Here is a 22,636-nt window from a genome sequence, read left to right on the forward strand (position 1 = left end):
GGGGGACAGAGGAGCAGGTTAAGAGCAGCCCCGCCCCACCCAGTTCAGGAATGGCCCCTGCAGACCCCAGCTGCCGCCCCCCACACTTCCCAGGACAGGAGGTCCCCACCTCCCGCGGCCCCTCCAGTGCCGGCCAGCGTGGCGGGGTCTCCTGGCTTCGCACGGAGCTGGGATCTGCTGCAGGGATCCCCTGCAGCTGGGGTCCCGGTTCTGACCTCTGGACACACAGCCCCTCCCATTTACCCCGCCCCAGGACAGGCCAGCAGGGTGTAGGGGGTGGTGCACAGGGCCCCAGCATCTGCCTTCTCTAGGGGGGCAGTTCCAGCTCCGTCAGCCTGGGCTCTCCAGCCCCCTTGGTAAGCATGCTCTCTGGTTCTGTCCATCCGTGGGGGCATAGCCCAGTTCTGAAAGTCACACAGCCAGACTGTCTGCTCCCGTATTATGAACATTAGACCTCTGTTGATATGGCTTCAGATGGTTGCCTTTTTAGCAGCCTCTTAATTCATAGTTAGCTGGCGGTCATCTTTTCTCATTCTCTCGTTTCTCGTGCTTTTGTAATCTTTTTTTAATACCCAAAATGATGGAGGTGGGTGTCCTATTTCTGGCTGTTTTCATCCACGTTTTATCGAGGGTTTAGAAGTGACTGGATCCTGACCGGGATAGTCCACTATGGTCGCTTAAGCTGACCGGGGCCAGATTTCTGCTCCCCCAGAAGCCCCTCTTCCCGACCGCTCACCGAGCCTGAAATGTCCCCATCACGCCCTCGACACCTGCCCTTCCCCGAGCCTGGCTCCCGGCCTGGTCCCCGGCGGCCTCCATGTCCTGCAGAGGCCCGTGAGTCACCCGGGGCCCCGTGCCCCGCCCCACCGGGTGTCACCGCCCCTGCCCCCCACTGCCGCCGCCTCCATCGGGGCCTCTAGCGTCTCCGGCCTGGGTGATGGGGATGTCGTCCCCCGCCCTCCACTCTGCCTCTCTGATCTCATTTCCCCCCTCTCTGGAGTCGGCTCTCAGGGGGTCAGCTAGACCTCATCCCTTCCTGCAGAAAGGCCCCTTGCTGGAACTCCTGGGCCCGCAGCTCATCAGGAGCGCCCCTGCCCTGAGCGTCCAGCCCTGCCGCCCCCACACGCGGCCCCAGCCCCGTCTCCTCCTGCTCCTCCTGGGGGGCTGGTCCGCATGCCGCCCACCTCCGGGCCTTGGCACGTGCTGTTCCTCCATCTCCCCTAAGTTCGACTTTTTAAAAACTTTTTATTGCAGTATTGTTGCTTCACAGAGTTGTGTTAGTTTCAGGGATATAGCAGAATGACCCACCTAGACATACACATGTTTCTGTGTTTCAAATTCTTCTCCCATTTAAGTTATTACAGAATATGGAGCGGAGCTCCCTGCTCTATACAGGAGGTCCTTGATGGTTTTATTTTTTTAATGTCAGGGCTTTTCACGTGACTCTGGTGGTAAAGAAAGACTCCACCAGCCGTGGGGGGTGACCTGGGTTCCATCCCTGGGTCGGGAAGATCCCCATGGCAGCCCACTCTAGTATTGTGGCCTGGAGAACCCCATGGACAGAGGAGCCTGGCGGGCTACAGTCCATGGGGTCGCAAAGAGTCGGTATGTCTGAGTGACTAACAGACACATATATTTAGAGAAGATTTTGGTTTCTTTTCCTTTACGTTTTTACATTTCTTTGCTTCTCTCAGGTTCCACAGAAACTTTTTAATATCATTCCAAACTTGAATTTTCTTTAAAAAGTTTTTTCATTTTATATTGGAGCACAGCTGATTAACGACGTTGCTGTTACCTTCAGGCGTACCACGGAGGGATTCAGTTATACACACATCCATTCTCTCTTTAGATTCTTTCCCCACTTGGGTTATTACAGAATGTTGAGCAGAGTTCCCTGGGCTATAGCGTCGGTCCTTGTTGGTTATCTATTTTAGATAGAGCAGCGTGTACACGTCCATCCCAAACTCCCCATCTGTCGCTCCCCCCATCCTTCCCCGTCGGTATCAGTTCATTCTCTGTTTCTGTTTTGTAAGCTTATTTGTGTCATGTTTTAGATTCCACCTGTAAGTCATATCCCATGGCATCTGTGTCCTCTGACTGACTCCACGTGGTCTGGTCATCTCCAGGTCCGTGCATGTTGCCGCAGATGCATTCTTCCATCCTTTATGGCCAAGTCACATCCCGCTGTGTATATGAGCCACCTCTTGTTTACCCATCCGTCTGCCGTGCACGTCTGGGTCGCTTCCGTGTCCTGGCTGGTGTTAAGTAGTACTGCAGTGAGCACTGGGGTGCGTGTGTCTTTTGGAATTAACGGTTTTCTGCAGATATACGCCCCGTAGTGCGACACTGCGTCATAGGGTGGCTCTGCTTTTAGCTTCCCAAGGAAGCTCCACGCTGTTTTCCATGCTGGAGGTACCAACGCTCATTCCCACCAACAGTGTGGGAGGGCTCCCTTCTCTCCACACCCCCTCCAGCGTGTATCGTCCATACACTTGTTGATGACGGCCATTCTGACTGGTGTGAGCTGATACCACGTTGTAGTTCTGATTGGCATTTCTCTTCCTAATCATCTGCGTTGAGCGTCTTTCCCTGTGCCTCTTGGCCATCTGTGTTTTCCTTGGAGAAATGCCCATTTAGGTTTCTCTGCCCAGTGTTGGATAGGATCGGTGCTTGTTTTATTTCATATTGAACCCCGTGAGCTGTTTGTAAATTCTGGACATGGATCCCTTGTCAGTTGCATTGTTTGCAAATATTTGCTTTCATTCTGCGACCTGTCAGGTTTTGTTTTGTTTTTATTGGAGTATAGTTGCTTTCTGGTGCTGTTAGTTTCTCGTCTACACCACGGTGAGTCAGTTACACGTACGCACATGCCCTTTCTGCCCTGGACTTCCTCCCCGTTTAGGTCACTACAGAGCCCTGAGCAGAGACCCCTGTGCTGGACGCAGGTTCTGATGAGTCGTCTACGTTACACACGGTGGTGTGTGTTCATCAGGTCATCCCTCCCCCAACCCGCCTGCTGTCACCTGTTCTCTACATCTGTGTCTTTCTCTCTGCTTTGCAAATAAGTTCACGTGAACCATTTTTCTACATCCCACCTATAGGTGACACTATACGGTGTTTTTCTTCACTCTGCATGACCGTCCCTAGGTCCATCCATGTCTTTGCAAACAGAATAATTTTGTTCCTTTTTATGGCTGAGTAATATTCCACTGTAGGTACGTGCCACATCTCCTTCATCCATTCCTTTGCCGATGGACATCTAGGTTGCTTCCACGTCCTGCCTGTTGTAAGTAGTGCCGCAGTGAAGATTGGGGTGCACGTGTCTCTTGGGTTGATGGTTTTCTCTGGGCATATGGCCAGCAGTGGGATTGCTGGGTCATATGGTAAGTTCTACTTTTAGCTTGTCAAGGAACCTCCATACTGTTCTCCATAGTGGACATACCCATTTACATTCCTACCAACAGTGTGGGAGGCTTCTCTCTTCTCCACACCTTGTCCAGCATTTCCTGTAGATTTTTGCGATGATGGCCATTCTGACCCATGTGAGGTAATACCTCCTTGTAGTTTTAATTTGCATTCCTCTGCGTCTTTTCATTTTGTTCATGATTTCCTTTGCTGTGCAAGAGCTTTTGAGTTTAAATAGGTCCCATTTGTTTTATTTCTGTTACTCTAGGAGATGGATCCAAAAAGATACGGCTGCAATTTATGTCAAAGAGTGTTCTACTTACGCTTTCCTCTAAGGCTTTTACAGTATCCAGTCTGTCATTTAGATCTTTCATCCATTGCATGGTGTTAAAGGATGTTCTGTGTCCATTTCTTTTCATGTTGCCGCCCTCCCAGAACCTTTTACTGAGGGGACTGTCTTTCCTCCTGTGTGTCGTCTTGAGTTTGGCAGATTCTCACGGGTCCTGCTTGGCTTCTGGTCCTTGCTACACACGGGGCAGCTCCTCCAGGGTCGAGTTTTGTTTGTCTCGCTCCGTCACAGCACTCTCCGACTTCGATCTGGGGCGGTATTAATTCCAGGGCTGCTCGTCTGGGTCCACAGGCTCAGGGAAGGCAGGATGGCCCGTGTCTGTCTCATGGACCCCCGGGGCCCCCGCAGCAGAGGTGAGCAGGTGCTCCGTGCAGACGGGTGAGACTGAAGGAATGCACGCGGGCGCAGACAAACAGCGGGTCCCCTCTCACCTCGCGGCTGGCCGGCACCTCCTCCGCGCCAGGCTCCTGCCCGAGGCTGGGGGTGGGGGGAGTGTCACCGCTGGTGGGGGGTGGTCTCCTCGTTCTCTCAGCCCCAGGAGCAGAGGCTGAGATGGAGTTGGGTCCAAGCTGTTCATGAGGAATCAGTGAAGGGGGTTCCCAGGTGGCTCAGTGGTAAAGAATCTGCCTGCCAATGCAGGAGACGCTGGTTCGATCCCTGGGTCAGGAAGATCCTTTGGAGGAGGAGATGGCAACCCACTCCAGTATTCTTGCCTGCAGAATCCTATGAACAGAGGAGCCTGGCGGGCTACAGTCCATGGGGGTCACGAAAAGTCAGACACAACTGAGCGTGCCATGCGAAGTGGGTGGAGAGGAACGGGGGTGGCAGAACTGTCCCTGCAGCATGGGGCCCGGCAGAGCCTCAGCGGGGGCTCCAGGGCGGGCACTGCCTGTCAGAGCAGCCGGACCTTGGGACCCCTGCCTTTCTCTGTCCCAGGCTGCAGGGAAGGCGGCAGGTATGTGGGGCTGGGATGGACCCTGCAGGATCTGACAGCTGGAGGCTGCCCGGTCCCGTGGTGTCCTGGAGCTGGCTCCTAGCACTCACAAGACCCCGTGTTAAATATTGGAGATGTGCAAGCTGATGGTTAAACCACTGGTAGCTTAAAACTGGCTGTGGTGGGAGCATTTATCCCACACTGGGCTCTTTCCTCTCTTGGGAGCCGGTTTACCAGCACACCACCTCAGGCAGGGGGCCTAGGTGGCAGGGCTCCATGTCCACGGCAGGGAGCTGCTGGGCTGACGCCAGAGGCTATTAATAACTGACATACGGTCACCAGAGGGACAAACTGAAAACTACCCAACAGCCCAGGACAGGGATGGAAACCATGGGGGAGTCCGTGACCGCCCTGGCAATCCGGGAAGGCTCTGTGGAGGAGGTGACGTTTTTCTGACCTGGTAGAATATTCAGATGGCAGCAAGAACAATCCTACGACAAGGAAGGTGCCAGGTGCCCTCTCCAGAGGCAGCTGCTCCTCCCAGCGTCTCCCTGCTCCTCCGGGCATGTGCTCTGTGCTCTCAAGAACACACACACAGGCCTTTCTCTCGCACGAACAGCTCATGCTCCGCATACTTTGCGCACGTCTGTTCTCTCCACCGTTGCGTCTCACTGGAAAGCACAGGGCCGCCTCGTCCTCTCCAGCAGCTCGGGACATTCCAGTCCATCGGTGCCCTGTGATTCACAGAACCGGTCCCATCAGTGGATCCCGAGAGCCTTTCGGCCTTTTGATATTGCCGATAACGCCTCTCAGAGGCTGTCATTTTACACATGCACGCACCCACCCCGGAGGGTACATATTCTGCGGTGGAACTGCTGGGTCGAGCCTCCGTGATGGCAGTAAAGATTGGCCTTCCAGATAAGGGCCGGCAGGTGCAGGGCCCAGGGCTGGAGGGAGGGGAGAGCGCGCGGGCTGGGAGTCGAGGGGCGGCTCGTGCCCGGGCCTGCCGCGAGGAACCAGGGGGTAGCACCGGGTCAGGGCCGGGCGGCCGACACGCTCCGACCAGGAAATCCAGGACCGTTTTAACCAGAGAGCCTGCAGGCCAACAGCTGGTGACTGGGTGGATAGAGCGCCACACGGCCGACCAGGGAATATCATTCAGCCCTGAAAAGGAGCGGGGTGCTGAGAGCTGCTGCGCCGTGGGTGAGCTTTGAAAGCATTATGCTGAGTGCGGGGAACTGGACACAAAAGGCCACACGCTCTATGGGTCCATTTATACGAAATGTCCGGAATAGGCAAAAAAATCTAGAGAGAGAGCAGAAGAGCAGCTGCCAGGGCCCGAGAGGAGGGAGAACTGGAGTGGCTACTGCTGGGCAGCGTGGGCTTTCTCGCGGGTGACGAAGCGCTCTGCCCTTGGCCCTGACGGCTGCACACGCTGCATATACTGAAGCCACTGACGCGCACACGTTTAGGAGGGCGGATTGTGTGGCTGTGCGTCACCCCGCAGGAACGCTGTTTTATCAGAGACAGGGGCTAACAGAGACACAGGTGAGGGAATCCAGAGGGAGGGTACACCCCCTGGGGCTGGCAGCAGGGCGCCCGTTACTCCTCGGGCCGGATGGGCTGGGGGGTCGGGCTGCTGGAACCCCGTGGACGCACAGAGCATGTGGGAGCAGGAGCCGTGACCTGTGACCTTGGCGAGGGGGACGCGGCCGCCCCGTGGGCTGGCAGGGAGGAACCAGTACCAGGACTTGGCCCTGCCCCCGGGGCTCCCTCTGGGGCCTTCCACTGGCCAGACCCCCCTGCATTCACCATCCTGAGGCAGGTGTGCTCGGGGCCAGACCACTCACCCCTAGGAACGAGAGCCAGCTCAGGGGTGCAGCCTTCCGGGCCAGTCTCCTGGGAAGGGGTGGGAGGCGGAGGGTGGGGAGTGCTCCGGACAGATGTATGGAGGAGATGCGGCCTGCGCTGTGGTCTTGAGTCCCTTTCCTTCTCTGAGCCTCAGTTTCCTCACCTGTGAAATGGGATGGAAGTGCCCAACTCTCAGCAGGTGTCAGACCCCCGAAAACACTTTGGGTTGAAGAGCCGTGTCGGTATGAGCTCAGGATTCTTAGAGTCAGAAGCAGCCTTGGGAATCATTTAGTTCAAACCCTTGAGTTTGAAATGGGGAAACCCAGGTCCAGAGAGGCCCCCGCAGCCCGTCAGCAGCAGAATCAACCAAGTCTGGACTCCAGGGACTCTCCCTGTGTACAGCCTCTCGCTTGGGATTTTTTAAAGACTGTTTCAGACACATTTTAGGTTCGCAGTGAAATTGAGCAGAAGGTGCAGAACTTTCCCAAATACCCCTGGACTCACACACACAGTCTCCCGGCACCAGAGTGAGTGGTGCCTTTGTTTCAGCCAATGAGAGGACTTTTAAAAATCATAAATCCTGCTCCTGGCCGCCACTGGCTGTCCTGTCCTCACACAATAAAACCCCATCTCCTGGCCCAGGGAGACAGGCGGACTGAATCCCTTGGGTGGCCTGGATGGGCTCCTGGAACAGGAAGGGGACAGGAGGTACCAACCCAGGGGTCCGAAGGAAGTGTGGACTTCACTTAACAAGCGACGGTTATAAGAAGAAAGTGGCTCAGTCGTGTCCGACTCTTTGTGAACCCATGGACCATACAGTCCATGGAACTCTCCAGGCCAGAACACTGGAGTGGGTGGCCTTTCCCTTCTCCAGGGGATCTTCCCGACCCAGGGATGGAACCCAGGTCTCCGGCGTTGCAGGGAAGCCCTTAGCTCATTCATTAATGCACCGTGCTAATAAGCTGACATTGTACTGAGGTGAGATGTTAGTCACAGGCAAGAGGGGGTAAAGGATATACTGGGACCCTCGGTACTGTTTTGACGCTTCCTCAGTAAATCTGGAACTCCTCTGAGCTTCTCCCCCTCCCTGCCATCCACCCCGCACCCCAGCCCTCTAGCTCATCGCAGGGCCCCGCGCTGAGCCCCCGTGCTGGACGGCAGTTCCCCGCGAAGCACCTGTTTGCACGTGGTAGTCTGTACACGTCAGCGCTACTTGTAGTTTGTCCCACCCCGTCTCTGTCCCACTGTGTCCACAAGTCCGTTCTTCCAGCTGCGTCTCTATTCCTGCCCTGCCGCAGGGCTTCATCAGCACCATTTTCCTAGACTCCACATCTGTGCGTAAACGTGTTTGTTTTTCTGACTGACCTCACTCTGTATGACAGGCTGTAGGTTCACACACATCGCTTCGTACGTGTGGCTGATGGACGATGCTATACACCAGGAACTCATATTCCACTAAGAACAGAAAAACCAAGCCCCAGCTCCTTAGCGTGGTCAGCAGAGCCTGTGGGATGCCCCCCTCCTGGGCACCGCACAGCCCTGACCCTGTTCAGCAGAAGCCCCGGGCCCTCTGGCCACTGGCCGCAGTGTCCGTCCTTCAAGGGAGAATGAAAGGAGGGAGCAGGCTTGTGCCACCCCACCCCGGCCTGCCCCGGGCCTCTGCTTCTGCTGGAGCATCCCCTCCTTCAGAGAGGATGTCCCCGCCCGGCGGAGTCATGTGGCCACCTGCCTCCCACCCCCACGCTCTGCACCCCTGACCCAGCTCCACCGTCTTTGTCTCACTTATTCTCTTATTTGAGGCGGGTGCCTGCGTCCTGCTTCCCCACGTGCTCTTGGCAAGGGCACAGCTTCAGTGGCTCCGGGTGAGTCCCCGGTCGTCACCCAGAGCCGCTTCCATGAAGGCCAGTCCGTGCCCTGCCTGACTGGCGGTGACAGGTGGGGTGAGGGGCAAGAGGAGAACTCGGAGGGCCTCGTGATCTGCTCTCTCGGTGGCCTTTCCTTTCGTCCCGAGAGGTCTCTGCATCAAGGATGCTAATGTGGCATCGCCTGGGCAGTCTCAGGGGCCCAGCCGTTAAGCCAGGAAGGACCCAGAAGTTCAGCCAGGGGCAGAAACTACTGACAGAGGTCCGTTCGGGCGGCTCTAGGCCCCCCACTGCCCCTCCCCGGGGCCCCTGACCTCCCCTCCATCCGGCAATGCAGGGCCCCCAGGACCCCAGACGCTTGGGCTGGGTGCTCAAGCCCGGGGTACCAGCCATGCCAGGGTGTGAAGGCACCTGTTGCTGACTTCTCTCTGGCCATCTCCTGAGCGCACCAGCCGTGGGCCGGGCCAGGCCATGGGGAAGGTGCAGACCCGTGACTGCCTGACCCAGAACTGCAGCCCAGGCCCCAAGTGGGAGGGGCCCCAGAAGGCCCCCCGCCCCGGGCGGCTCGGACGCTGGCAGCCAGCCTGGCCTTGGGGGTGGGAGCCGAGCCTGGCTTTGTCCCACACGCGTTTCCTCTGCTCGCGCCCCCTTGCCTGGGGCAGAGGGCTCGGTGCCCGTCCGAGTGACCAGTCCTCGCCAGCGCGGCTGTGATTCCGCCCAGCTTAATGCGGACTTAACGCGATCACCGAGCTCTCAAAATGCAGAGTCTGCAGGGTTAATTAACGGGCTGTGTGTCATGCGATCAGGGGCCCATCCAAATGCTGCCAGAGCCTCAGGCCACAGTGGCCCCAGATGAGGAGGGAGGCGGTGAGCTGGAGGCGGTCTCCCGGGCGTCTGGCCCTGGCGCTGGGGCTCGCTGCCTGGGGGGTCACCACCAAGGACACACAGTGTCACCAAGTGCTTCCTCACAAGCGACCAAGAACTTTTCTTTTTTTAAAGCCAACTTAGTTACAGTCTACTGCGTACACCATGGCGTGGCCCTCATTCAAAGGGTACAGTTCCACACCGTTTGATATCTTCACATGTATGCACAGCCATCCCCACTGTCAGCTTACCTCCAGAAGAGCCCTGCACCCTTCAGCACTCACCCCCTACTGCTCTGGTCTGCCTTCTGTCTGCATAGTGCCAGACGTTCCCGGACGTCGCCGGTAAACGCGATCAGACCGAACCTGGTCCTGTGGGGCTGGCTTCGGTCACTGAGCAGCACGTGGCCAGGGTCCACCTGTGGTGCGGCAGGGGTCAGCACCTCTTCCCTTTCTATGGATGTTATTCTGCTGTGTGGATGGACCGCATTTTATCTCTTCACCCGTCGGTGGCCATTGGTGTTGTTTGCACTTTGGGGTTATTGTAAAGGATGCTGATGTAAACATTGTTTTAATCAGTCTTTTAATGTGGATGTGTGTGGGGGGGCTTCCCTTCTGTTGGGTGTATTGACTTGCTGGGGCTACCTCCCCCTGGAGGCCGAGCATCTGGGGTCAAGAGGACCCTGGACACGGGCATATCCCTGGAGATGGGGATCTGACCTGGTCATCTCTGTGTCCCCAGCACCCACAGAGGCCCAGCCCAGAGACAGAACTAACGGCGACTTTTGGAATATCTGTTCTCTCCTGGCACCGCCCCTGCCAACTTTTGCCACAAAAGATCAAATTGCCTTCAGTCCATGTTTAGTGAAGGCACCTGAGACTCAGAGAGGGGGAGGGACAACCCCAAAGTCACACAGCAAATAAGCAGCCAGCAACCACTCCACTCGCACCCCTCGGCAATAAGACCCTGGCCTCCAAACACCGCACAGACCTGCTCTAGGAGTTAGCTGACCCTTAGACCCCTGTTAAGTGGAATCGTGGAGTTAGTAAGACACCACATATAAAGGCATGGACCCAGGTGTGCCCAGGTGATGAACAGATGTCTCGTTATCCTTGCCCTAACATCTTACGGAAAAACTGAAATGAACTCAGTGGCCAACCCAACACCCAGAGGGAGAATTGCTGGGTATCTCGGGCTGCCCAAGCAGCTCCCGCAGTGTGCCCCAGACTAGGCGGCACGTGAACAAAACAACAGAAATGTGCTTCTCCCAGTTCTGGGAGCGGGGAGCCCGAGGTGCGGCTTGTGCCCTGGTGAGGACCCACTTCCTGGCTCACGGCCGGGACCTTCTCTCTGTCCTCCTGGGTTGGAAGGGGCTCTCTGGAGCTTTGTTCATGAGGCACCAATAGCATTCATGAGGGCTTCACTTGTGACTGAAGACCCTCCCTTTGGGGGCTAGATTTCAGCCTGTGAGATGAGGGGTGAGGAGGGGAGACCAGACGCCGGGAGCACAGTCCCCAGTCATTTGGAGGTGCTGCCAGGCTGTTTCCGGGGCCACGCCCGCTCACATCGCCCCCAGCAGCACACTGGGGTTCCTACTGCCCCACGTCGTCCTAGAACAGCAGTCTCCCTGCTTCCTCTCGCGGCATCCTGGTGGGCGGCACGTGCGGCTCACCACGGTGCTGATTCGTTTTCCCGGAGCTACTGACATGCACTCTCTCTCCATGTGCTTACGGGCTCCTGCGCCCGTTGCATTTTTATAAATCGCAAGCACAGCTCATGTACAAAAAAAGCTCTCAGATCATCCACAAGGATTTAAAGGAATAAAGATAAAGTGCCCATATCAAGGAACAGAAAGCTGCCAGGACCCCCCCGGGTGACCCGAGCCAACCCCAGTCCCTCAGTTCCTACCCCAGGGACAACCACTTTCTCTACAGTCCAGTTTTGCCGCCTTTGAGCTTGATACACACGCAGTCATTCTGTGCAGAGCTCCCACGACCGCCCCCTTCCCTCCCCACGGTGTTCCGAGGTTGACCTCTGCTGCTGTGGCTGTTCAAGGTCCCTGTCCTCGAGGGCCCCATTGAGCCCACTCTCCTCTGTTCACCCGTCTTACCGTGGACGGACATCAGATTGTGCCCACAAAGCTGTCAATGAACGCTGCTGGCAGGAACATCCCTGAACCTGTTTGCGAGCACGCGGTTTCCAGGGCAAACACCTCGGAAGGGACACTTCTGAGCCAGAGCTCCGTGTGTCCGTGTCCTCACCCCGCCTCGGTGTCAGCACCTGTTCTGAATGCCCCTCACCCCAGGCATCCGTGGGGGAGGCTCTGATGCTCCGAGATCCAGCGGCCAGGGTATCGGGCCCCAGAAACGCCTGCTGAACTCTGCCCCCAACACACACGACGCCTCTGCTTTTTAGGCCAACATGGAGAGGTGACACTTGGGGGCTGTCTGCTCACTGATGGGGACATCTGTGTGACTTGGGGGGCTGCTCCCCACCACTGGCTGCAGCACATCGGGGTCACACCACAGTACGTGCTCTGTCTGTCCCACCAGGTGTCCTGAAAGCAGGCGTTCAGCCGAGTCCCAGAACACTCTGGTGTGTTTGAGTGCCGACGCTGTGGGCTTCTCTTCTGTTGAGTATCGTGGCCAATCACCTCCTGGACTCGGAGCATCTAGGGCCGAGAGGACCCTGGACACAGGCCTGTCCTTGGAGACAGGGATCTGACCTGGTCACCTCTCTGTCCCCAGCACCCACACAGGCCCAGCCCAGAGGCAGAACTAACAGCTACTTTTGGAACATCAGATTCTATTCCAGCCCCCTTAACTTTTGTCAGAGAAGATGGAATTGCCATCACTGCATGTTCAGTGAAGGCAGCTGAGGCTCAGAGAGGGGGAGTGACAACCCCAAGGTCACACAGCAAGTATTCGGCCACCAAGCTCTTGACTCGCACCCCTCGGCAGTAAGACCCCGGCCTCCGAACACCGCACAGACCCGCTCTGGGAGTTAACCGAGCCTTGGTTTTTGCCTCATTAAATAGGATCCTGCTAACCCCACAGAGTTAAATAAGATGCCAGTGCACGAGCTTTCCTGGGGGCTCAGTGGCAAAGAACCCGCCTGCCAGTGCAGGAGACGCAGGTTTGATCCCTGGGTCGGGAAGATCCCCTGGAGAAGGGAATGGCAAGCCACTCCAGTCTTCTTGCCTGGAGCATCCCATGGACGGAGGAGCCTGGTGGGCTGCAGTCTGTGGGGTCCCAAAGAGTCGGACACAAAACTTAGCAACGAAACATCAACAACATAATCGCATGGACCCAGAGTGTGCCCAGGTCGCTTACTCCCCCGTTCACTTAGTCTGTCACTGGAACAGGCAGAGGCGGCAGGACAGTGTGGACAAAGGACCACAGACATGCTCACACGCAATGACTCAGAAACGACGTTCACCAGCACACGCCCATCCCAGTGCCTGGCACACAGCAACAAGAGTCTGGTAGGATGACATCAGGCTAAAGATGACCCGGAAGTAGGAGACACTTTAGCTCCAAAGATGCCTCTTCACGCATAGAGTTTAAACCAATGAACAACAGAAAGGAGGGAGGGAAGGAGACAAAAACTGGAAAGAAAAAAAAAAAAACCTAGATAGCAATATAAATATCCTGTCCTGTGGGGGATTTGGTAAACGTTGTCTTCTTTAATTGTTGGGATAGTCCAAGAGCTGCCTCATTGGAAGAGGCCCTGATGCTGGGAAAGATTGAGGGCAGGAGGGGAAGGAGGTGACGGAGGATGAGATGGTGGGATGGCCTCACTGACTTGATGGATATGACTTTGAACAAACTCCGGGAGATGGTGAAGGACAGGGAAGCCTGGCGTGCTGCAGTCCATGGGGTTGCAGAGAGTCGCTCAGTCATGTCTGCAGCAGGGTCCAGCAAAATCCAGGCCATGGGCCATCTCAGCCTGTAGCTGAGAGTAAAGATGCCGTGGACCCCAGTCGTTAGCTTTGCCTTTCCTGGAACTTCCTGTCACTGCCATCACATACTAGATTCGCTTTTGCACCCAGCTTCTTCCATGCCAAAGTGTGTCTTAGACAGCTGAGCTTCCTGTGTGTCTCAGAAGTCCACCCTCTCTCCCTTCTGACCAGCCTCTCACTGGAGGGTTACAATGAAGCAAACCATCACCCTGGTTCTGCACATGGGGAAACAGCAAGCTGCCTGAGGGCGCTCAGCAGGTTCATGTTAGATCTGGGACTTAAACCAGTCCCTTCAGCCCCAGGGAACAGTAAGGACTGGGGCGAGCTGAGGGCTGCCGGCCCCAGGGGGAGGCAGAGGCTGCCTGGGAGGCCGAGCTGGCTGAGGTGAGCCAGACGCCGCTGGACCACCATGCTGGCCTCTGTGGCCAGGTCCCATGCCAGCAGGTCAGCGCCCAGCTGCTCTGGTTATGAAATAATTTTGAGCATCACTCCAGAGTTGCCGGGTACCTGTTCTGTCAGCCTGGCAGAACACCCGGAAGCCTGTCTTTGAAAGTCTCCTCCTGGCTTTCAAACGTTGGTTCCCAAGTGATTTTAAGCCGGCGCAGCCCCGAGAGAACCCACGTGTGGTCGAGACCGGCCTGCAGCGGCGTGAGGCTCCCTCGGGGTCGGGAGCAGGGAGGGCAGGCGAGTCCCAGGGAGGCTTTGCATCCAGGTCTGAGCTTCCCGGCACCAGAAAGACAGCGAGTGAAAGTGAAAGTCGCTCAGTCGTGTCCGCCTCTTTGAGACCCCATGGACTATACAGTCCATGGAGTTCTCCAGGCCCAGAATACTGGAGTGGGGTAGCCTTGCCCTTCTCCAGCGGATCTTCCCAACCCCGGGATCGAACCCAGGTCTCCCACATTGCGGGTGGATTCTTCACCAGCTGAGCCACCAGGGAAGCCCCCCCAGAAAGAAAAGCACAGGCCAAACCCAGCCTGGCGGCGCAGCGGGGGACAGGGCAGCGGGGGCGGGGCAGCAGAGGGCGGGGCCGGTGGGTGGTCCCAGGGTTGCCCCGCCCAGCCTTGCCGTGACCCGATGTGCTCTCCCCGCCCCCCCGCAGATCCTGGAGGAGAACATGAAGCTGGAGTGTAAATGCCACGGCGTGTCGGGCTCCTGCACCACCAAGACCTGCTGGACCACGCTGCCACAGTTCCGCGAGCTGGGCTACGTGCTCAAGGACAAGTACAACGAGGCGGTCCACGTGGAGCCCGTGCGCGCCAGCCGCAACAAGCGGCCCACCTTCCTCAAGATCAAGAAGCCGCTGTCCTACCGCAAGCCCATGGACACCGACCTGGTGTACATCGAGAAGTCGCCCAACTACTGCGAGGAGGATCCGGTGACGGGCAGCGTGGGCACGCAGGGCCGCGCCTGCAACAAGACGGCGCCCCAGGCCAGCGGCTGCGACCTCATGTGCTGCGGCCGCGGCTACAACACGCACCAGTACGCTCGCGTGTGGCAGTGCAACTGCAAATTCCACTGGTGCTGCTACGTGAAGTGCAACACGTGCAGTGAGCGCACCGAGGTCTACACGTGCAAGTGAGCGGGCGCCTGGCCTCCGCGCCGCTGCTAAGCTGGTCTTATCTGCTGGGGGGGGGGGTGCCCCTGCCGGTGGAGGCGGGGGGCGGGGGACCCCTCCTGGGCCCCGAGTCGCCATCCATGCCGCACCCAGACGCCGCCCTCGGCCGGAGCAGAGCCAGAAGCACCGGACCCCGGGGGCCTCGACAGTAATAGCAATATTTAACAATTTATTCTGATATAAAAAAAATAATATTAATTTATTTAATTAAACAAGAACCCTTCCACCTCGTCGGGATCCGTTTTCTGCAATCAACGTGGACCGCTGGCTTTCCCTGTGGGATGATGGTTCTGCCGCTAGGACAAGGAGTGGAATAGAACTGTACATAGTGATTCTTCAGGCAGATCTTTTTCCTAGCTGATTTCGCGAGGACCCCCTTGTCGCACTAGATGTTCAAGGGCAAGGGCAGACATCCTTTCTACGTATATAGATACACACACACACACACACACACACACACTTTTTTTGCTGTTTGCTGCTAATTCTCCAGAGATTTAAGCTGGTCTGGAACTGGGAGACGTTTTCTAGAATACGGTTCCCAGCCTATAGTCCTCCCCAGCTCAATCCTCCCCGTTAGAAAAGTCCAGTTTGGAACAGAGAGAGAGAGAGAGAGGAAAGGTAATGCTAAACCCCCCAGCTGTTCCCACCTTCTGGAAAGTGAGCCACTGGATAAGAGAGAATATTTTGTAAGAGACTATTTTTATATGAATATTTTATTTATATTGAGTCTGCCTGTATCATTCCACGACCTGTGCTCCTTCTTAATCCCGGTACTCCCTTTGGGGTAAGGAGGGGCCAGGCCTGGGTGTGGGGTCAGGCCCCACGGAGACCCTGACGTACACAGCTGGGCTCTCCAGCCCTGCTGGCCAAGTGGGCAGGAGCGGCCCCAGACGCCTGGGCCGTGTGGTCAGCGGTTTCCCCGAGGAGGAGGCAGGGCCCTGGCCCTGGCTCGTTGAGCTCCGGCCTTTTGAGCAGGGCCCCCGAGTTGTGACCTCGAGAGGAGCCATGTGGAGGGCAGGCTCGTGTCCTGGGCCCCACGTGGCTGTCACAGGGACATGTCATGACCGCCTGGCAGAAGCCAGCTAAGGGAGCCCGCTCCTCCTCAGGACACCCTGCCGCTGCTGGGCGTCCTTCGTTACGGGGCAGCAGAGCTGGGTGAGGGGCTCCCTCAAGCAGCAGGGCTTCCTGGATGGCACAGCCCCAGGGCGCAGAGAGGTGTGATGAGGCCTCTACACTGGGTCCACCGATGTCCGGTGCCTCTGAACCTGGAAGTCTCTCCTCCAGGAGGGTGTGGGTGTTCTAATGCGTGTCTGTTTGCATTTCCCTGTGTGTGTGTGTGTGTGTGTGTGTGTGAGAGAGAGAGAGAGAGAGAGAGAGACACTTTAGGGATCCTCAGCACTATCGTGTGACCGCCCCCTCGAGCCCCTTCCGGGTGCTGATGTGTACGTCTTGTGTGCTCTTGCATGTACATGGCTATCTGTGCATCTCTCTCCATGTGCCTGGGAAATTCAGGGTGCTGTGTGCCTGTTGATCTGCTGTGGTCCCAGGGGTGTCTGCTTACGGGTGAGGGCTTGCGGTGTGAAGCAGGTTGCTGGGACCTTTGGCGATTGTGATGAGCCACCAAGAAGAGATGGCATCTCCGAACTCTGTGCCCGCAGACACTGGTGAAACTCAGATACCTCTGAGACAACAGTCCCCTGGCCCCAGACACTGGGAGCCCCTCAGTGTCTCCAGGCAGTGTCAGACTCCCCAGTGTTAGCACCGGGCCTGGGTCACAGCATGGACAAATAAAATGACTGGACAGTGGCTTGACTTCTTCCCTTGGACCTTTTTTGTCTTCTTTACATGGGTGTCTGGATGGGTAGGCACATAAAGGAATGAGTGGATGGATGGATGAATCAGCGGATGGGTGGCTAGAAAGATGTATGGATGATGGATGAGTGGGTAAGTGGATGGGTAGATGGATAGCTAGATGGATGGATGAGTGGACGGATAGACAGATGGATAATGGATGGGTAGGGAGGTGGGTGGTCAGTGGACAGGTGGATGGATCATGAATGAATTGATGGATGAATGAATAGGTAGATGGTTGGATGGATGGGTAAGTGAAAGGATAAATGGATGGATAATAGATGGGTGAGTGGGTGAGTGGGTGGATGAATAAGTGGATGGTAATGGATGGGTGGGTAAATGGGTGGGTGGTGGATGAGTGAGTGGATAGGTGGATGTATAGATGGGTGAATAATGGGTAGGTGGGTGAGTGGGTCACTAGATGGATAGGTGGATGGATGGATGAGTGAGTGTATGGAGGATGGGGAAGTGGATGGATAATGGATGGATAGGTAAGTGGGTAGGCAGATGAATAGATAGATGGGTGAGTGAGTAGATGGATAGATGGATAAAAGGTGGGTGGGTAGGTGGATGGTACATAGATTAGTGAGTGGGTAGGTAGATGGATGGATGGATAATGAATAGGTGGGTACATGGGTGGGTCACTGGATGGGGAGAGGAATGGGTGGATGGATAGGTGGATGAATGGATAGGTAGATGGAGGGATGAATGAGTGGGTGGAAGATGGGTAAGTGGATGAATAATGGATTAATAGATAAGTGGGTGGGTAGATGGATGGGTGGATTTAGTGGCTAAGTGGATGGACAGATGGATGGATGATGGGTGGACAGGTCAGTGGGTTGGTGGATGGGTAGATGGATGGATAGATGAGTAGATGGGTGGATGGATAAGTGGATAAATAGTAGACAGGTGGGTATGTGGGTGGATGGGTAGATAGAAGGATAGATGGGTAAGTGGATAGGTGGATGGATAGATGGATGCTAATGGATGGGGAGTATGTAGTGGGTCCCTGGATGGGTACATGGATGGGTGAAGGGATAGGTGGGTGGATGGAGGGATGAGTGAGTAGATGGAGGATGGGTAAGTGGATAGATAATGGATGGATAGGTAAGTGAGTGGGTAGATAGATGGATGTATTATTGGCTAGTAGGATGGATAAGTGGATGGATGGATGGATAAAGGGTGGGTAAGTGAGTGGGTTGGTGGATGGGTAAATGGATGAATGGATGGATGAGTGAGTAGATGGGTGACTGGATAGATGGATAAATAATAAATAAGTGGGTGGGTGGATGGGAGATGGATGAGTGAGTAGATGGATGGATAAGGGATAGGTACACGGGTAGGTCACTGGATGGGTAGATGGATGGGTGGATGGATGGGTTGATGAAGGGATAGGTAGATGGATATATGGATGGATGAGTGAGTGGATGGAAGACGGGTAAGTGGATGGACAGATAGATGGATAATGGATAGGTATGTGGGTGGGTCACTGGATGGGTAGATGGATGGGTGGATGAAGGGACAGGTAGATGGATATATGGATGGATGAGTGAGTGAATGGAAGACGGGTAAGTGGATGGACAGGTAGATGGATAATGGGTGGGTAAGGGGTAGGTGGTTGGATGAGTGAGTTGATGAGTGGATGGATAAGTGGATGGGTGGATGCTGCTGCTATTTAGTCACTAAGTCATGTCTGACTCTGTGACTCCATGGACTGAGGCCTGTCAGGCTCCTCTGTGCATGGAATTTTCCAGGCAAGAATACTGGAGTGGGTTGCCATTTCCTTCTCCAGGGGATCTTCCAGACCCCAGGACTGAACCTGCATCTCCTACTTGGCAGGTAGATTCTTTACTACTGAGCCACCTGGGAAGCCCAACTGGATGGATAGATGGATGTTAATGGATGGGTGGATAGGTGGATGGATGGATGGATGAGTGAGTGGATGGATGGATGGATAAATGGACAGTTAGATCATTGGATAAGACAGATGGGTAAGTAGGTGGGTTCGTGGATGGGTAGTACGATGGATGGATGAGTGAGTGAATGGGTAGATGAGTGAGCTGATGGGTGGGGATGGGTAAGTGGGTGGATGGATAAGTGGGTGGATGGATAAAGGATAGGTGGGTAGGTGGATGAGTAGATGGATAGCTGGATGGATGGATGAGCAGATTGATGGATGGATAAATGATGAGTGGGTAGGTGGGTGAGTCAGTGGATGGCAAGATGGGTGGATGAGTGGGTAGATGAATAGGTGGATAATGGGGAAGTGGGTAAGTGGATGGGGGGTGCATGGGCAGATGGATGGGTGGATGGATGAGTGAGTGGATGGTGGATGAGTAAATGGATGGGTAATGGGTGGTTAGGTAAGTGGGTGGATAGATGAATGAATGGGTTAGTAGCCAGGTGGATGCATAAGTGAGTGGTTAAGTGAGTGGGTTGGTGGGTGGGTAGAAAGATGAATGGATGTATGAGTGAGTAGATGGGTATATGGAGAAGTAATAGATAGGTGGCTAAGTTGGTGGGTGAGTGGATGGGTAGGTGGATGGATGGATGAGAGTGGATAGGTGGACGGACGGATGGATAATGGATAGGTGGGTAAGTGGGAGGGTCACTAATGGTAGGTGGATGGGTGGATGGAGGGATGAGTGAGTGGACAGAAGATGGGTAAGTGGATGGATAATGAATGGATAGGTAAGTGGGTGGGTAGATGGATGGATGGATTAGTAGCTAGATGGATGGATCAGTGGGTGAACAAATGGATAGATAATGGGTGGGTGAGTGAATGGGTTGGTGGGCAGATGGATAAGGGGATGGGTGGATGTGTAGATGGATGGATGAATGAGTAAACTGGATTGGTGGATGGATAATGGATGGGTGGGTCAGTGAATGGGTAGATGGATGGGTGGATAGGTAGGTGGATGGATGAGTGAGTGAATGGGTGAATAGATAGATGGATAATGGATGGGCAGATAAAGGGGTCAGTAGATGGGGGGATGGACAAGTAAATAGCTTCTGCTGCTGCTAGTCACTAAGTCAGTCCAACTTTGTGACTCCATGGACTGTAGCCCGTCAGGCTCCATTGTGCATGGAATTTTCCAGCCAATAATCCTGGAGTGGGTTGCAATTTCCTTCTCCAGGGGATCTTGTGGACCCAGGATTGAACCCATGCCTCCTGCTTGGCAGGTGGATTCTTTACCACTGAGCCACCTGGGAAGCCCAATTTGATGGACAGATGGATGTTAATGGATGGGTGGGTAAGTGGGTGGGTGATATATGGGTAGATGGATGGGTGGGTAAGTGGACAGATAGATGGTTGGATAATGGATGGAGGGGTAAAAGACTGGGTTGGTAGATGGATGTGTGGATGGATGGATGGATGGATGGATGGGTAGATGGTTGGGTGAATGAGTATGGGTGGATGAATGAGCTGATGGGTGGCAGGGTAAGTGGACAGATGGATGAATGGGTGGATAGGTGGGTGGATAGATGGGATTAGGGAGAGCAAACACACGGAAGTTTCTGGCACCCCACCCCAGGTCACAGGTTTATCTCTACCTTGGAAAATCTACAGCATCTACCCTGAGTAGAGGCTCCCCAATCCTGTGGTTCTCCTGCTCCTGGTCTCATAGCACCTGAGAAAGGGGAAGGTTCTGACCAGACTCCCCAGACTATTTAATGTTAATCACATAACATGATATCAGAAGTCACCCCATGACTTCCCTTCTCTCTGGGTAAGGAATGGGCCTGGCATGAGGGCAACCAGGCCTTTGAGAAGAATGCCAGCCTTCATGTGGCACCTTCAGTTCAGTCGCTCAGTCGTATCTGACTCTTTGCGACCCCATGGACCGCAGCACGCCAGGCTTCCCTGTCCATCACCAACTCCTGGAGCCTACCCAAACTCATGTCCATTGAGTTGGTGATGCCATCCAACCATCCCATCCTCTGTTGTCCCCCTCTCCTCCTGCCCTCAATCCCTCCCAGCATCAGGGTCTTTTCCAATGAGTCAGCCCTTCGCATGAGGTGGCCAAAGTACTGGAGTTTCAGCTTCAGCATCAGTCCTTCCAATGAACACCCAGGACTGATCTTCTTTAGGATGGACTGGTTGGATCTCCTTGCAGTCCAAGGGACGCTCAAGAGTCTTCTCCAACACCACAGTTGTGGCACCTTAGAATAATGTTAATTCCCAAGCCTGGGGCCTGCTTTCTCTCCAAGATGCCCAGCTCAGCTGTGCTCTGAGCCCCAGCTTCTTCACTTGAAAAGTGGGGAATAATCCCTACTTCACAGGGCTACTGTGAAGGGCCTCCCTCCCAGTAATAACTGCATGGCCCTTTCAGTAGCAGAGCAATGGATCAATGCTAAATATTAGTATTATTAATTATTACTATTGCTGTTATTACTATCCTCCCCATAAGGGTGAGATTCTTCAAATACAGTGTAGAGTAATAAATATCTGGCTCTGCATTGGGCAAAGGTATTTTTTCCCTCTTGAGTTTATTTCTAAAGTGGCTTTTCAATAAAACTGACTCTAAAAAGGCCAAAATCATAAGCAGCTGAATCAAAACTTAGGAAATCCAGGACTGTGGTGCTGAATGCTCAGATGCTGGGGCCCAGGTGTAACAAAGCCAAGGGAAGGCAGTCTCTCAGCACAGGCCCACTGCAGTCACCCAAGTCCCCGAGGCACAGAGTCCTACACAGGACAAACCCAGGGAGAAACTCGCCAAGACACATGTGAATCAAACTAACAAAAATCAAGTTCAAAGCAAAAAATATTAAGAGCAGCAAGGGAAAAGCAACAAATTGCATACAAGGGAATCCCCAAAAGGTTATCAGCTGATTTCTTCAGCAGAAACTCTGCAGGCCAGAAGGGAGTGGCCAGATATATTTAAAGTGATGAAAGGGAAAACCCTACAAACCAAGATTACTCTAGCCAGCAAGGATATCATTCAGATCTGATGGAGAAATCAAAAGCTTTACAGACAAGCAAAAGCTAAAAAAAAATTCAGCATCACCAAACTAGTTTTACAATAAATGCTAAAGGAACTTCTCTAAGTAGGAAACACAAGTGAAGAAAAAGGCCTGCAAAAACAAACCCAAAACAATCAAGAAAATAGTAATAGGAACATACATATCAATCATTACCTTAAATGTAAACGGATTAAATGCTCCAACCAAAATACATGGGCTGGCTGAATGGATACAAAAATAAGACCCATACAAGACACCCACTTCAGACCTAGGGACATACAGAGACTGAAAGTGAGGGACTGAAAAAGATATTCCGTGCAGATGGAAGTCAAAAGAAACCTGGAGGAGCAATACTCAGTTCAGTCCAGTCGCTCAGGCGTGTCCGACTCCTCGCAGCCCCATGGACCGTAGCATGCCAGGCCTCCCTGTCCATCACCAACTCCTGAAGCCTACCCAAACTCATGTCCATTGAGTCAGTGATGCCATCCAACCATCTCGTCCTCTGTCGTCCCCTTCTCCTGCCTTCAGTCTTTCCCAGCATCAGGGTCTTTTCCAATGAGTCAGTTCTTCACATCAGGTGGCCAAAGTATTAGAGTTTCAGCTTCAACATCAGTCCTTCCAATGAATATTCAGGACTGATTTCCCTTAGGATGGACTGGTTGGATCTCCTTGCAGTCCAAGGGACTCTCAAGAGTCTTCTCCAACACCACAGTTCAAAAGCATCAATTCTTCAGCACCAGCTTTCTTTATAGTCCAACTCTCACATCCATACATGACCACTGGAAAAACCATAGCCTTGACGAGACAGACCTTTGTTGGTAAAGTAATGTGTCTGCTTGTTAACATGCTGTCTAGGTTGGTCATAACTTTCCTTCCAAGGAGCAAGTGTCTTTTAATTTCATGGCTGCAATCACCATCTGCAGTGATTTTGGAGCCCCCAAAATAAAATCTCTCACTGTTTCCCCCTCTATTTGCCATG

General features: G+C 54.4%; 1 protein-coding gene across 1 annotated transcript in view; it reads left to right on the plus strand.

Annotated features, from left to right (window-relative positions):
* The window catches only part of WNT7A (Wnt family member 7A), a 64,851-nt gene extending 50,016 nt beyond the window's left edge, over positions 1-14,835 (plus strand). The window contains exon 4 of the mRNA XM_061127602.1: positions 14,326-14,835. Within this exon, the coding sequence (XP_060983585.1) occupies positions 14,326-14,805 (480 nt within the window). The 3' untranslated portion in view covers positions 14,806-14,835. The remainder of the gene's footprint in view (positions 1-14,325) is intronic.
* The last annotated feature ends 7,801 nt before the right edge of the window (positions 14,836-22,636 follow it).

This window comes from Dama dama, chromosome 24 (assembly GCF_033118175.1).
Source record: "Dama dama isolate Ldn47 chromosome 24, ASM3311817v1, whole genome shotgun sequence".
Classification (NCBI taxonomy): Eukaryota; Metazoa; Chordata; class Mammalia; order Artiodactyla; family Cervidae; genus Dama; species Dama dama.